The sequence below is a fragment of the Barbatula barbatula genome, assembly GCF_947034865.1.
Source record: "Barbatula barbatula genome assembly, chromosome: 4".
In the NCBI taxonomy this organism is placed as follows: domain Eukaryota; kingdom Metazoa; phylum Chordata; class Actinopteri; order Cypriniformes; family Nemacheilidae; genus Barbatula; species Barbatula barbatula.
The window spans coordinates 1,707,910-1,723,532 of NC_136768.1; the positions used below are offsets into that span (position 1 = coordinate 1,707,910).

Sequence of the window (15,623 nt, forward strand, 5' to 3'; positions counted from 1 at the left end):
TCCATTGCATGAACACAAACTATTTCTCTATTATCACAGACATTTCTCAAAATATCTTCCTTTGTGTTCCATATGCAGATTTTGAATAAAATGATGGTGAATAAATTATGACAGAATTTGTATTTTTAGGTGAACTGACCCTTTAAGAGTTCAAATACAAATACTGTGACCCACAAGTTTACTGTCACAACATCAACTGATATGGAGATGTATACAACTTGAATTAGTTGTCCTTATTTCACCTCTTTTAATGTTTCTTTCACCAGTGATTTTTTTCATGATCTCAGGATGAGTCTTTGCGCTTAAGAACAAACCAAGAGGATTAAATCCTAATTAACCATCTCCCAGAGCTATTTTCTTCCCATGGACGCTGTACTGTATTTATAGGTCGCATGCTCCTGCTGTAAGTTCCTGAAGATCCTTGGTATTTCAAGTGCACTCATCAATGTTGATTGATACTGTGAAAGTGGTTTAACTTTCTGACTCCTTATTTTCTTGTGATCTGTTTTTGATTGAAATACTTTTCTTGTAACCACTCCTAACAATATTCCCATGCACGCGCTTCCATTCCCAAAAGGACATAATCCGTAAAAAACATTACAAAAACAACTTTATTCAAACAATTCTCACACAGGCCCTTGCAGTGAAGACAGAAAAACGATGCAGGTCAGATAAACAGTCCTTTTTCAAGTATCAGCACGAGAAAATAGACATTTCCAGAGACCATTATCAGATAAATGATTCTCTTAACAAAACGTACAAACAATGAGATATGGGTACAGCCAAAATAAACACTAAACAATGACAACCAAAATGATCGACTGTTTGCTCTTTTACTAAACTCTGGGTTTACCAGAGATGAATTTTGATTTCTGAATGTTAAGAAGTCATTAAAATAAATTTTGGTGTGTTTTTGGCACAGTGTCATTCTCAGCATAGAGACAGCATTCGTCCTCGGGTTTACGCAATGGCCAGTGGTCCATTATAAGACGGGTTACAGTGGCTTTCAGCAGCAAGTATGCAGGGCACACAACAAAGACATGGGAATGTTTTAGTGAACATCTTTCAGGAATGATTGGAATGGTTTAGTCTTGCAGATTCCAGTGTTAGAAGGTGTTGAACAGAAAGGCAATGCTTGTGTGCCAGTCATTTACTTGTAAATGGGGAATGCATTGACTTTTCTCTTGTTTCTCTAAAGTAGGATAAACATTAAAAAGGGAGAACCTGCCAACTGAAATGTCGGATATAGAATAAGTGTATTGCATCCTTGGATGACTGTGGTTCTGTTTTAACAGCTCAAAATCACAAATATTGAATATCAGATCTCTGAAACGGGTTTGCTTATCACAAAACTTTCATTGTGTTTTTCTGTTAGTCAATAACGTTTTTACCTTAAAATGCAACAGTCCGTCTGTCGCCAAGCTTTAAAGCACAATTTTTTACTAGCAACATTACGGTTTGTGATTGGATGTTATTAAAGCTTTATGTTCTGTCTGGCCGTCTAGACAATATTCTGGCTTGGCACTTCATGCTGTGATGGGTTTGAACAATATTCCTCGAGTTGTATAATCAGATCTGTACATGAACAATTCTGCATCCTTGAAGTTTTCTTTGTGTTGCATTTGATGCATGGTCTCGCCGGAGAACAGTGAGAAAAACCCCAATTGTTTTCTGCAGTCCACAGTCAAAATGCTTATCTCCTAAAATGAGTCTGACACGAGGAAAACCCTCTTAAGGAGGAGATTACATGTAGAAATCCCAGCTCTGCAAGTATATACGTGGATTTAAACAGCTTTACCTCTGCAAAAGACTGCCGTGTCATTGGCATTGGTCCATTATATAGTTTCTGTTGAAAATGTTTTTTGTTTGTTGTTATAGTATTGAAACGAGGCTGGTCTGACCGGAATGTGCGGAAAGCTTATAGCTGGTGGGTGTGGTGGTCAGTTTGGTCTATGGTGGGGTGTGACAAGTTGGTGGAGTATGTTTATTTCTAGGTTCTTTTTTTAAGTCAAATAAGCAGCACAACGGTACAGGAGGCCATGTGGGCGATGGATCTGCTTGCATTTCTAGGCGTAATATCAATAAATCAAATCATTGCTGCTATTTTAGCATGTGTCTGACACAGTAAAGGCGACAGCATGCTATGGCCTGTTTATATACACCTATGATTGGTGTTTTGTGAACCAGAAAGCGACGTTTCAAAAGCCATGTGTATATGTGTGAATCCCTTGCGAAAATTAGCATGCTCAAGTATACCTAATAAAGTTTAGCATACTTAATAAAATAAAGTTTCTGTGAGTGTTATTTATGTTAATAGTTCTAGTATACCCGCAAGTGTAAGTTCATAAAAGTAGACTGAAGAAGTCTACTATGATAGCAACTTCTTTTTGTAAGGGATACCATTAAAAACAAAACACTGCCCAGCACTACAAGATCTTATATTGTGAAACACTAAACCATACTTTGTATTACTTTTTGGTCCGTATATTTCCTGACTTATCTTTCAGTGACGCCAAGCGGTTTGTGTGGTAGCCTGCATATCATTTTTGTGTTCTCGTGAGTCACTAACATCATGATTTCAAAGTGTACAATACGAGTGATAGAAAAATATATATATTTCTTAGGTAATTCATGCAGTTTTGATACATATATACTGTACGTTTACATACAAATACGCCAACATCTAGACTGTCAATTGTTTTCCCATACATGAATGAGTACTGGCAGCATGTCTCAGTAGAAAAACTGGTTTTGATAAACAATACTGAAGTTGATATTGAGTGATTTGGTGTTTGATTAGTTTTCCATTGCAACTGTTCCCAAGATCCAGGTCTAGTGTCCTCTGATACTTGAACAAGGCACATATTCACGACGCAGCGCTCCTCAATGGCATTGCATGTTATTAAAAGTCTTTCTGCGTCTTTTATAAAGACTTTCCTTTGCAGATGACAGATAAATAAATAAGTATATTTATACATTATACACAGTCATGTATAAACTAAATGCATTCCATATAACTTAAATAATTTATATATTTACAGCCCCCAGTGAAAAAGTGGTTGCGCAATATACTGCAGGGTTTTATTTACGTCCTGCGATGTTTGCGCGAGAGCGCGCAGAGGCACGAAGTGTCTATCCGTATCCAGCGCCAGCCCATCCCACTTTTGGACTGAGTGAGGGCGCGCACGAAACTCTGTGTTGTTTTGCACTCAGAGTTCCAGCGCTTGTCATCGATGCCCCGGCAGCCATCCTTGTGGGGCTTGGTGCTCCGACAGGTTGTCTCGTAAAAGTACTGCTTGACAGGTCTCCCTCCTTGATTGATGGTACTCGTAAGGGTGACTGGAATTCCATGACTGTCCACGGCCGTGGTCCGATCCGTCACCCACTGGCTCTGGCTGTCACAAACCGAATACTCCCCTCTGTAGCTCTTGTGCTCGATGTAACGCTTTTGGCGCGTCTTATTGATGCCACTGGTGTCCTGGTTGCTGACAAAGTCATCCGTGAGGTAGAGCGGTGGAGGCTGGAGTGGTGGTCTGTCGCTCAGCAGCACGCGCGGAGAGTTGTATCGCTTGTGCTGACGTAGCAGTTCTATAGTGATGTCCGTTACAGGTTGGTAGAAGGCTGAGCTGAATTTCTCCTCCAAGTCTGTGGCCGCAGGTGTGTTGTTGGAGGTGGTGGGTGGACGTGAATCCGGGGCTCCCTCGTCCTGCTTTTGTCGGCTGCGGCTGATGTCGGCCTGCAGTAGCTTTATGATTAGCGTGTTGATGGGATCCTGAGTGGGCCGCAGCTTGTCCATCGTGGAGGCCGAGATACCGTAGAGGTACGCGAGGAACATCACGTACAGCAGGATGGACATCACTAGATTCACCTGTAAGATCTGTGGAGGAGGAGACACACTTTGGTAAGACTGTGCCAAGCAAGAAATAATTCACATGAAGCTTAATCATAAACGTATTCTCATGTCACTCGTATGTCTTATGCAGAACACAAAAGAAGATATTTTGAAGAACAATGGTGCCGAAACAACACCGGTCTCCATTGACTGGCATTATAGGGACAAAAAACATTCTCAAAACATCTTCTTTTGTGTTCCACGGAACAAAGTCATCTTGACATCAAGCTAAGACTGCTCATATTCTAAGTGACATTAAACTAAAGAAATCAGTGCAGAGTTCACCAGAGCTTTTCTAATGATGAGACAGACGAGACGCTTCAGACGCTCAAGACTTACTCTACGGCTGCAACATCAAATGCTACATTTGTCAGGATATTTGTGGCAAACGCTGGTGGCTTATTAAAAAAATAAATATCCTGCAAGCTCCCTGACCTCCCCTGAATGTTCCTATATCTCTTTAAGACCACATGTCTCACCCTGTAAAAGCCACACATCATTTCCTTGGGGTTTAGGAGGTATGAGTAGGGTGTCTCATAATATCATGGGATGGTCGTTACATTAATTTATAGACTTTGGTGACGAAAATGAATACAAAGCATCCTTGTTCTGTAAAAATCGATTGAAAGTAGTTCACCTGAATTTTATTGAAAAGCATTTGTTACTGCTGTCTAAACAATACGGTATATCTGTTTGGCAATGATACTTAGTCTTACAAACTTTGTTTCACAAACTCTACAAATGTTTTAGTTTTTCCGCAGATGAGACATCGGACAGGACGAATGTACACGGGTGTGAATGTGACCTCCGGCACTCTGGAGAGATGGTTAATGGCTCTGGCCTCATTATTGGTCTATAAGCACTGTTAATTTCACTTTTTGGCAGGGATGATGCTGGCGAGATGACTGCAATTACAGCTTCAGAAAATAGGGCCAATGCGACAAAGTCACCTTACAGGCGCTGCTGTGGAAAATGACTCGACAGCACTTTTAATGGCCCTGCAGCAGCCGTCAGGGGTTCACAAACCAACGTGCGATACTGCTAAATTAAACTGATTCAGAAAATTATGATTTACGAAACTGACAAGAAGAAAAGTGTTATGACAGAGGGGTTAAGGGGTGCACGAGTAAAATCAATGACCAATAATATGTAGATTTAAATTTGGAATAAAACACTTCATATGGATAAAATAACGATAGAAAACTAAACAAAGTTATGGGTTCAGCAAAGTCAACTGTACAGTCAAAAGTGTTGATAACTGATCAAAAAGATCAACAAATTATAATTACCCAAAAAAACTGCAGACAATGCATGCTGATGTATTTACATACATATATATTGTTTTTCTATGCATGTGTTAGGGTTACATTCTTGAAATAATGTTTCTTAAGCTGCACGATGCACTAGTAGTGGAACATTTTTTTGTCTTAATTGTTCCATTAACAACATTTCCACATGCCTCTGCCTTTCTGTTTCACAAAAGGTTCTTTGTGACAAAAAAAGTTTCTTTAGATCATAAAAATGTAAGAAAGAGATGGTTCTTTAAAGAACCTTTAACTGAATGTTTCCGATGTGTATAAAGCCCATATTCCCTGATATGTTGATGTTTGACATTTTGTCAAATAATTTTGTCCAATAAATAACTTGAAAGGGCCATTTTTTGCCACTACTGTATTTCTTTAGAAAAAAGTTTTTTCTTGCTTTTCCACGTGGATGTAAGTCAACTAGACAGCCCATGAGAATGTATGTGTATGGATTACAGATTGTTTGTAATGTTTATACGCTCTCGCAATGAACTACTTCTCTCAGTAACATTCCCATGTTCACTTCAATTAAAAACAGCAAACCTTGTCCTTTGATTTGATGCTTGTTGCTTGTCTACACTTTCGTGGTGAAGACTTCAGTCTTCTCTGATTTCATCTCATTACTCATAAAACTCGTATACAAAAGATACAAGAATATGCATCGATCTGCTCCCATATAAGCTCATTCAGGTGAGTGCGGCGTGGAAATTTACTTAAAACTCGGATAATCTTTTTCATCCTCTTAAGTGCGATCAAATGCTTGGCTATGTTTGTATACGTCCTGTAAGCTTTTAAAGAGGTTTCTCTTCATTGAGCCTAAAAAATGACCCATAATGAGCAACAGGGTCACGTTAAACTCTTCGCGTCTCTTTTGCAACATGATTTATAGCGCAACCAAACTATCTGATAGCAATGGATGTGCTTTCGACCATGTTTGAAGAGATAATCCTGTACCATCCTCTTAACTGCGCTCCAATACTAAGCTGCATTTCTTCATGTACCGCAAACATCACCAGACATTTTGGATGCACTAATGCGATCAATGGCTAAACAAACCACGATTTAGGGATTAAAAAATTCACTTGAAAACTAAAACTGGGATATGTTTCTTTATGTGGCGTATGCTGTCACGTTATGTAAATGCAAATGCAGGAAGTTGTGGTCTCGCAGGAACACAGATGTGCATAAGTGTCTTTGTCTGGATGAACAGCAGCTCAAACTGCTCGGCTTGGGAAAGGTGCCAGAAAAGAGGCTCTGAAGGGGAGATGGCGGTGAAGGATTTTTCTGTTATCTTCTAATATCTCAAATGCTAGTTAAGCAGCGAGCCAAAGCCACTCACTCATCAAACGGTTTCGTTGCTGCAGCCGGCTGGATTACAGTTGACTCAAAATAGCTTACACTACTGGTAAATGATCATCAGGTGAACTGTATTATTCTTTTGACAACAGTGAAAGTAGTTTCTCATCATCAACTATTACCAGCAAAACCACTAAACCAAACCCGCATGCTGTTGTTTTATCTGTGAAACACAAAAATAAAGTTATGTTATTGTTAACACAATAAAGCACCAATTAAGTATTTCATTCCAGGTCTTTTGTAGTCATCCAATGGTTTCGCAAATGACCAAAATTAGTAACTAAAGTAAAAACTGATAATCATCAGTCCATTCTTAGGTTATTAAATAAAATTTGCCAAATGTTTTTGTATCTGATAGTTGTATTGTGTCCCATGAATAAATATCAGCAAATGGATTTAATTCAATTTTCTGAATTTAGTATTCAAAGGTCCATGCTTACGTTAAATTATTTAGTTTCCTTCTGTGAACTAGTGACAATATTTCTCCCAAATGCTTTTTGTTGCCATTTTTGCACAGGAAACAGGACAATCTGGTCAAAATAACAACAAAAAAAGATCCTGAATACTGCAAAAATGAATGAAATTATGGTTGGTTTTCTAAAAACACATGGTAATGATTAATGCACAATTACAAACATAAGCATGTATACATGTTTTTATATTGTTGCAAAATTACACAGGATATTTGTGGTCTCTACGGTTACTAAAAACCCAAACTCACAATGAACCTCTGTTAAACACTGTAATGTTATTTTTACTGCTCAAACAGAACATAATACATTTTGCTTGTTATTGATGAAACGTCCACATTTGGCACAACATCCAAGTGACTGTAATAGGCCCATCTGCAGTATAAATACCCTCTGAGATCGAAACTATTGCTGGTAATCTGTCTGACCCAAATTCAAAATAGTGCTTAGCTGGTGAATGACTGTGACCATTTCACTGGCGGCGGTTCCACAAACAACCTCGTAGCAAGACCTCAACAGGCTGTTTTAAGGGCCTGGTTAACTACTGGACTTGCTTTATTTGAAATGCCCGAAAATGTTGATTCCCTAATCTATTTAAATTGGGTCCGAATATGGAGGGGCTGTGTACATCGAACGATCACAAAATGGCAAAAGCAGAAGACGTTATCACCTGCAAAACACAATGACAGGTTCCAGACGTTCTTTCTGTTTGTTTTCTAACGCCGCTAGCTATCCTAGCATCATGTTCGACTCGTCTTAAATGACTGTGAGCTAAAAAAGTTATGTAATGAACAACGCACAAGATATTTTGGGCTGTCACATGTGTGTCAGGTTGGGGAGCGGAATTCAGAAACGCTCTAGGAGTGGACTGATCATTTTCAGATCATAGGGATATTATTCTACTTTCCCCCTGGGACCTGTTTATTCTAAAACCACTGCTCCTCGGCACCACCAAGCTGTATGGAATAGAAACCCAACAACCTTCCTTACTAAATGTTTTCTGGTTTGTAACGAACACAGAAGAGCATTGTTAGGTGCATGGTTTAGAGAAGTAAATTACCCCAGAAATGTACCGCTTTCGGACATCAAGAAATTCCTTTCACTTCTACAGAACTGACTCTCACACCATTGCAATCCTTTTAATCTGAGTGATGACGATTTACTGATAAAGTAGAGGTTTTATATAACAAGTCTTGTGATAGCAAAGTATGAACCTTTTGGCCATCTCTCTGCGATTGTTAAACTAAAATGCTGGCTTTACACAGGACACATGACAATATTTCATTATGACATAATAGCAAACTACATGAAAGAGAAGATCACTTTTAGCGAACTCTTATTTCAGGACACAGGAGCATTAGGCATCAAAATCTGGTGCTTGATCTCCTTTAACTGGTTTAGGCCACTCGCCTGCTATTCGCCATGGCATTAATCCCTAGCAAAGGTTTCCTTTGTTTTCAAAGGTCCATATATGAATTTCTTAATTTGAACCATGATTTGTCAACCCAAGTAAATTCGAATACTTCGTTTGCGCGTGAACAATTGCATGTTCATGTACAACAGGTGCTAATCTCTCACACGCTGTGTCAGTGTCCTCGGCACCGAGGCCTCTTCACCACCTACGCACATCATCTAAGACTGAGCAAGGAGGCTTACAACCCCCTGAGCTTTTAACTCTTACAGGATTGCTTTGAGATTAGCAACGGCCTTCACACCACACACTGCCCGTTTAACACATCGCTCAGCCCCACACGCTGTGATGTGTTTCGCCATCAACATGCATGCACAGATACGTTACATGAATTGATAGTTTGACATAGGCCTATTTACTCAAAATAAATGGCAGTGGCAGTTTACGCTGTTAATTTTGCATGACCACATCAGAACGAATCAGTCTGAACTGAGACTGTCTGGAATGTGCGGCAGGACGCATCAAAGTTTACTGGTAAGGGGAGATAAATTGCTCATTCCTGGGGGTCAGATGGCTTTCAAATAGGCTACGTAATCTCCATGTGTTCAACAAAAGAACAGCAATCACTGCCCCTAGCAATGTACTATATATACATATATATATATATATATATTTACAGCAGCAAAAATTATTAAGAGACCTCTAAAATAATTTTCTGCTTTTCTGAATTTAAGTGTTTATGTTAAATGATCATGTTTCATTCTGTGAATTAGAGACAACATTTTTCCCAAATGAAAATATGTTTTTTGTATATATGGTTCGTAAGACAAACTTGCCAAAGACAGATGATGAAAAAAGATTCAAGGTTTGCAGATCAAAGTTTATATTCTTGTTTAAACAACGCTAATGTTTTTACAAGTATTTCAGGATCAGTTCAAAAGGAAAACATGGTGGATTAAGACAGATTCTTTCACAAAATGCCTTTTTGCACTCTCAGACTTTCAGACTTATATATATATATATATATATAGAGAGAGAGAGAGAGAAAGAGAGTAGCTATTGTATCTAAATGTTCTTAAACTATCTGAATGTCTTTACATATGACACATTATTATCCACAATATCATGCAGTTCATCCTACCATCAATTTGGAAGACATGACAGTTTGACCGAAGATATTTTTCTGTTTCAAAAGAGCGAGCCAAGTTGATGCCAGTGAAAGAAATCCACCCTGGCTTTTCAAAGAAGAGAGTCTTAATCCTAATGCTTTCAAATTGCCTCCAGATGTATCCTTAAAAGAGGGAATAGACCCCCTTATCTGGAACCCTTCCAACTCTGACCAACAACATGCACCAACTTCCATCTGTCATACTCGCACATCTTTATACTCGGTGAGAAGATGTATGTACAGTACAGTAACATGAAGGTGTAAGACGTAACCTGCAGTGTCTGAACATTCATCATGAGCAAATAGGCTTGTATGGGGTTTGTCTGTATCTGACCCAACCACGGGTTGAAACCACAGTATGTTTTTTTTCCTCTACTTTATAGCCAGGAGGATTGAATGCTATTTTATTTTGAATTTCAGCTGGATTCAAATGGGAATGTTCCAAACTTGACACATGACAAAGAAAACCTTGTAAACAGATCGATCCCATCACAGATTAAAGATGTGTATGTTAGCACCGCCCTCTGCCTCATGCCTGTGTCATTCACCAAATGTGTTGTGTTCAGTATGGGACGCATCACAGCTGTTTGGGCTTCCTGGCAGCTGGAGTCAACGCCTCCCTTAAGACAGTTCCTTCAGTCACCATGTGTTTCTGCTAAGTTCTGAACATGTTATATATTCTTTGACAAGTGTAACTTAATACAACAACACTCCCAACTGTTCTACAACATACAGCTCAGAGGTTGTTGGCTCTATAAAATCCATTACAAGCCCAGCATGGCCTAAAATCCTTAAAATAGATCTAACTGTTAGAGTCATGTGAAGCATTACATTCTTTTTCAGCTATTTTCTTTAACTGTAACATCACAATGTAAAAATGCTAAATCATAACGGGAAAGCATACTGCAAAAATAAATTTCTTAGTATTGTAGTTCTTTTACCTGTTCCATTAGTCTTAAATCAAGATATGTTTACTTGACAAGCAACTGTTTTTTTATCAAAATAATAACTTCTAAAAATGTTAAGATATTTGTACTTAAAACTAAAAAAATGCGGAAAATATGATTTATTTTATTTTGCAGTGGAACATTTTGACATACATTCTCCACACCCTTACGATACGAAAATTTATTATTTGTAATATTCTGCAAACAAATTAAACAATAACAACATGGTTAATTTTAGGCTAATTGAGTGTTTTTTATATTATAAACTAAATTAATTCTAAAGTACACAGTCATGCTTGCCAAGTGTTTGAAAGAGCAGTTGTGCTTTTCAGTCCGGTACTGTTTCTTCATTACATTTTCAGAATATTAACTTCAAGTATTGAAATGATTAGTATCCAGACTGCCTTTTATAGACAAACAAACACAAAGAGAGAACAGTTGGAGTCTTTTGAAAGAACCGAGCCAAACACAGCCGTTAGTGTAATTAACACATCTTGGAGTTTGTAACATGATCAAGTTAGATGGTTATTTTTATGTAAACTGATAGATGGGGCTTTGGCAGTCAGCAGCAACACTGTCAAGCAAACAAATTACAAACGTTCAGTCCGTTACCACTCACGTGCATTAATGTGTCTACCATAGATTCATGTTAGATACATCTTAAACGATTTAATATATACTGTAAAGTCGCTTGAAACAGATGGGTTAAATTTAGTATTGTTGAGGCATACTTGCAAGAAAAAAGAAGAGAATCAAAACTATAGGTTGGATACACCGAAACTCATCAAATGCGTATGAATATAAATGTAAATATTTCAATAATATGTTATACGCACACAGCAACTGAATATTTCTGATACAAATGATCATATATTCGATTCAACGTTATAGTTATAAGTTAAAGGCCTAGTTGTGGTTTGTCTGCAAAAACAATGAGGCCAGAAATAAGAACAGAAAAATAACAATATAATGAAGCATTTCTTTGTATTTTACATACTTAAGACAAATCCTTATTTTTGCTTTGCATAAAAATTCACTTTGGATAAATGCCTACATGTGGATGTAAGAGGTTCTGCATTGGATTCTTTAACTTTCCAACAAGGTGATACTTAAAATACGGTAAAACCAAATTCTGCTAGCCTCCCTTGTCATAACAGCACCTGTTATTTTAGCCACTTGTCAAAGCGCTCATTTCATCATTTTTATATTATCGGACTTCTCAGCATGCCATGCTTCCTTGTTATCCTATCAGTGGATTTAATTGTGCTGATATGATATCGCCCAGCTGAACGTGACGTCACAAAAACTATGCACCATATTGGTTCACATTAGGTTTTGTAGGTGTGCATCTTAAGAATATTAAATGTTGTGGGTGAAATTAAGAGCTACCAGGAAATGCTGTGTTTCTTTGGATAAATCATGTATTTAGGCCCGGCTGCCATTTGCCATCTGTCACCTCTTACAGCTTGCTATAGCAACATACATCAAATACAGAAACCTTCTGGTACACTTTAATAATAAAAATATCATTGAACTCATTAATGAGTGATTTAGTTCGTGTTAAGGCTACCTATGTGTTTAACTTGACATTAATTTGGTAATGACAGGATGCTAGAGCACCGTACATGGTCATAGTTGTACATTTCCCACAGTGACCAAAAAAGACTGAGATAACTTTGGTTTTAAGTGACCCGTGATAAAGTTGATGAGACCCCTTAATAGGGCTTGTATTTCCAGCCAACGCATCATGCTGTTTATAAGAGTCACATTGTACTTTGACAGAGACAGTTTAATACAGCTGTCCCCCAAAATTTACCCTCGCAGATTTCAGCCCTCCTACGCCACTGCACATAAACCTGCGTTGGCACACAGGAGCATATGGACAGATGCAGAATTTGGAGCAATAACCGAGATGAAATCACATCAAGTGAATTGATTATCCAGTTAGTGATCTAAACAGCTATTGTGTGCTCTGTGCCATGTCTCCGGCCTGATCTAACATGTATTCTGATCAAATAAACTGACTTGGGCTGAGAAGATTGCAGAATTAGAAAGTGTAGCTAAAGAAATTGTAGCTCTTTTAACTCTTTCACGTATACTCTTATTTTTAACACTTTATATAATTTAAGTTATTGACTAGACTCCTTCTTAAGAGAATAGAGAACCTTTAAAAGGTTCCCCACAGTCATGTATTTCTTTTGAGACAATTGTGAATTAACCATTTAGTCTATTTGTCTTTGTCAGATCCTTTATTTGAGAGACCCTTGTTCCACAAGCATGTCTGCACAAGACGTCTCTGTACACACACAGCAGGGAAACACAAGCAGAAGCAGACTGGAGATGAGAGAGCCATATAATACACAAAACTTCCAGATGACTTGGAAGAGCAACAAGAAACACATTTTGAATTAATAGAAAAACTCAAAGGGATTAAACTCTCCAACTTGGATTTATGTGGATTAGCTATTTTAGGGATCTCAGCTAGCGTTGTAATGTTTTTTAACACAGATACAAATAAAATTTTAATTTTAAGGTTTCAAAGTGGTAAATGTAATTTAATTCAGTTTCAACTTTATGTTGGTTTGTTGAATTATTTGGATCTTTTTAAATTAGTAGGCCTACATGAACTCACAAAATGTGATACAAAAGTCGATGTATTGTTGTGTGTAGAACGAGACGATATGGAAAAGTTAAAGTTAGGCAAAAGTTCTGAGAGTTAGATTATAGATTAGTTAGTAGGACATATATATAAAAGAAAAGAAAGACTGCTGGAAGAGAACGGAGAGTTGTCTTGACAATCTATTGTTTTAAGCATAAAAGAGAGGAGCACAGTGAAAGGTAAGAACTGAATTTGCCCGTACTGGTTTTCAATTCAGCCCGGGGCGCATAGCAGTTCGCATTCTTCCCAATTACACAGAGAGAATCTCGGTGACACAAACAAGTTAACAACAAAATTCTGTTTTAAACAAGTGTTCCACTTAAGTCCATGTATTGCAAGAAAAAACCGAGCCACTTTTCAATGATAAAGAGCGCGGAAAATGCACTGGAGAACAAGCGCCAACGCGCAACGGTGCCAAAAGATCTCCAGATTCCCACCAAACGATAATGAAAACAGTTTGAAGAAACGAGTTTAAAAGACAAACACATACCGTAATAAAGGTAACCATAGCATCGGTGAGTAAATATTCAGCAGTGCCGACATGAAGGTGATGAATTTATGACGAATCCTTTCTGAAAGTTTCCAAATAGGACGCGCGCAGTGCGTGCCGAAAGGCTTTACTGGCGAGTGCACATATCTCTCTCTCTCTCTCTCTCTCTCTCTCTCTCTCTCTCTCTCTCTCTCTCTCTCTCTCTCTCTCTCTCTCAACAAGCGTAATCTTCTACTCTCCTGTACACATCTAGCATGGACAGATGGCTTTTATGGGGTTTTTGTGCCTTAGTCCAAAGCGATGCTGTTCTCTCTTTATTCAAATCTTGAAATTGTTTAAAACTTTTGACTTTTTTATTAAAAACATAACCAACTATTGTTACTTTGTATATTATTCTTGATTATTAAAGTAAATGTAAACGTTTATAATGTCATATTGATTATGTATGTTTGATGGCATATATTCTTATTTGTGTATTTTGATCTTGTGGACACGTTGTTTATAATAATAAAGATTTAATGAAAGTTATTCAACATCTAAACTGTTTCTCGTTCAAACAATAAAGCAATCGGGGTGAAAGTGAAAGATTTACTTCTATACTTTAACAAAACCATGGTTCATTTTTGGTGTACTATAGTATCTACACAGTAACCGTGTTAGTAACAATCATGGTTCGTTTTTGATGAGCTTTGTTTCATGACATAAGAAGCTTTATAGAAACATTATTTGTCATGAAGCCTGCTGAATTGCTGTAAAGTTATTTAAAAGATCACAAAACTTAAGCATTTAGTTCTCAGGCATTCAATGTGACTCAGTCTAGAGCTCCATAATCTTTACTTCAAACTAATAGTTATAAATGCATCCTCATGTTTATGCAAAGCAAGATGACAGAATGGGAAAGGGGTTTTCTAATGGGCAGGGCAGGTGTGACAGGAAACACACATCAGCGACTATAATCCTTCTTTTTTCCTCTTAGTCACTAAAGCTTTCTGTCATTTTACGTGCTTACATTTCATTGTTGACAGACATAAATCAAACCAGTATCTGACTGGCTCATGTTTCATAGCAACAAACGTATGACAGTTATGTTGGCCCTCATGAGGCGGACCATACATATGGCACACATTTGAAACATTTCTGTGAAAAATTCAATGCAAAGCAATGGAAACTGTTCAAGTTTGCCTGCCTGTTAAAATGTTTATTTTAAGATTTGAATGGTGCTTTTGCCAAAAAAATATCTGTTTCAGTAGCAGTGTTTCCCAGTGGACATCCCAGTGGCAGCCCCTTAAAACATCACAGACTACTAACCCAATCCACATTCCACATTAAAACCAGCAAGTAAAAGACTGCAGAGAGATTGCATACCTCCTAATACTGATGTAAAAGTAACGTGAAATGAATTTATTTAACTATTACAGTTTACTCTAGCACAAATAACTCAATGCACTTACAGTATAGAAGAATCTGAAAGTGAAAATTGGGCACGATGTAAACCTTAAACACAAGATGTTGATGACAATAAACACATGTACAAACCACAACACATGCTGTCGCTTACTATCCCAAGATCACAGGTTCGATTCCCAAGCAACATACTTACTGTTAACCTTCCCAAAAAATACTTGCAAATGTGTTATAATGTGCATGATGGTATGCTTACACACTTCATTCACTCCATTCACTTTAGCACGTCTGAGAGAGAACAATATGTCTGAGTTAGAATCAAGGTTAAAAAAGTTGTCATGTGATGGACAAGGAATTGGTCAGATTGGCAAACATCCCATATTTCATCATCACAGTCACAGTTGCTCAGCAAATAAAAGCAGAAAAGGATGTTGATAATGATGATACATTTCCATTCTGTAATCACAAGCAGCGTGACCACGGCTGTGCTCGAACAGGCCGGCTGCCATTGTTTAGTTACTG

At 37.8% G+C, this 15,623-nt stretch overlaps 1 protein-coding gene across 1 annotated transcript; it reads right to left on the reverse strand.

Annotated features, from left to right (window-relative positions):
* Window positions 1-593: 593 nt before the first annotated feature.
* On the reverse strand, window positions 594-13,851 carry ntf3 (neurotrophin 3). Its single transcript, XM_079454150.1, has 2 exons — window positions 13,698-13,851; window positions 594-3,877 (listed from the first exon to the last, which is right to left on the reverse strand). Exons 1-2 carry the CDS (start codon window positions 13,713-13,715, stop codon window positions 3,086-3,088), a joined length of 810 nt encoding a protein of 269 aa, XP_079310276.1. The 5' UTR covers window positions 13,716-13,851; the 3' UTR covers window positions 594-3,085.
* Window positions 13,852-15,623: the final 1,772 nt, after the last annotated feature.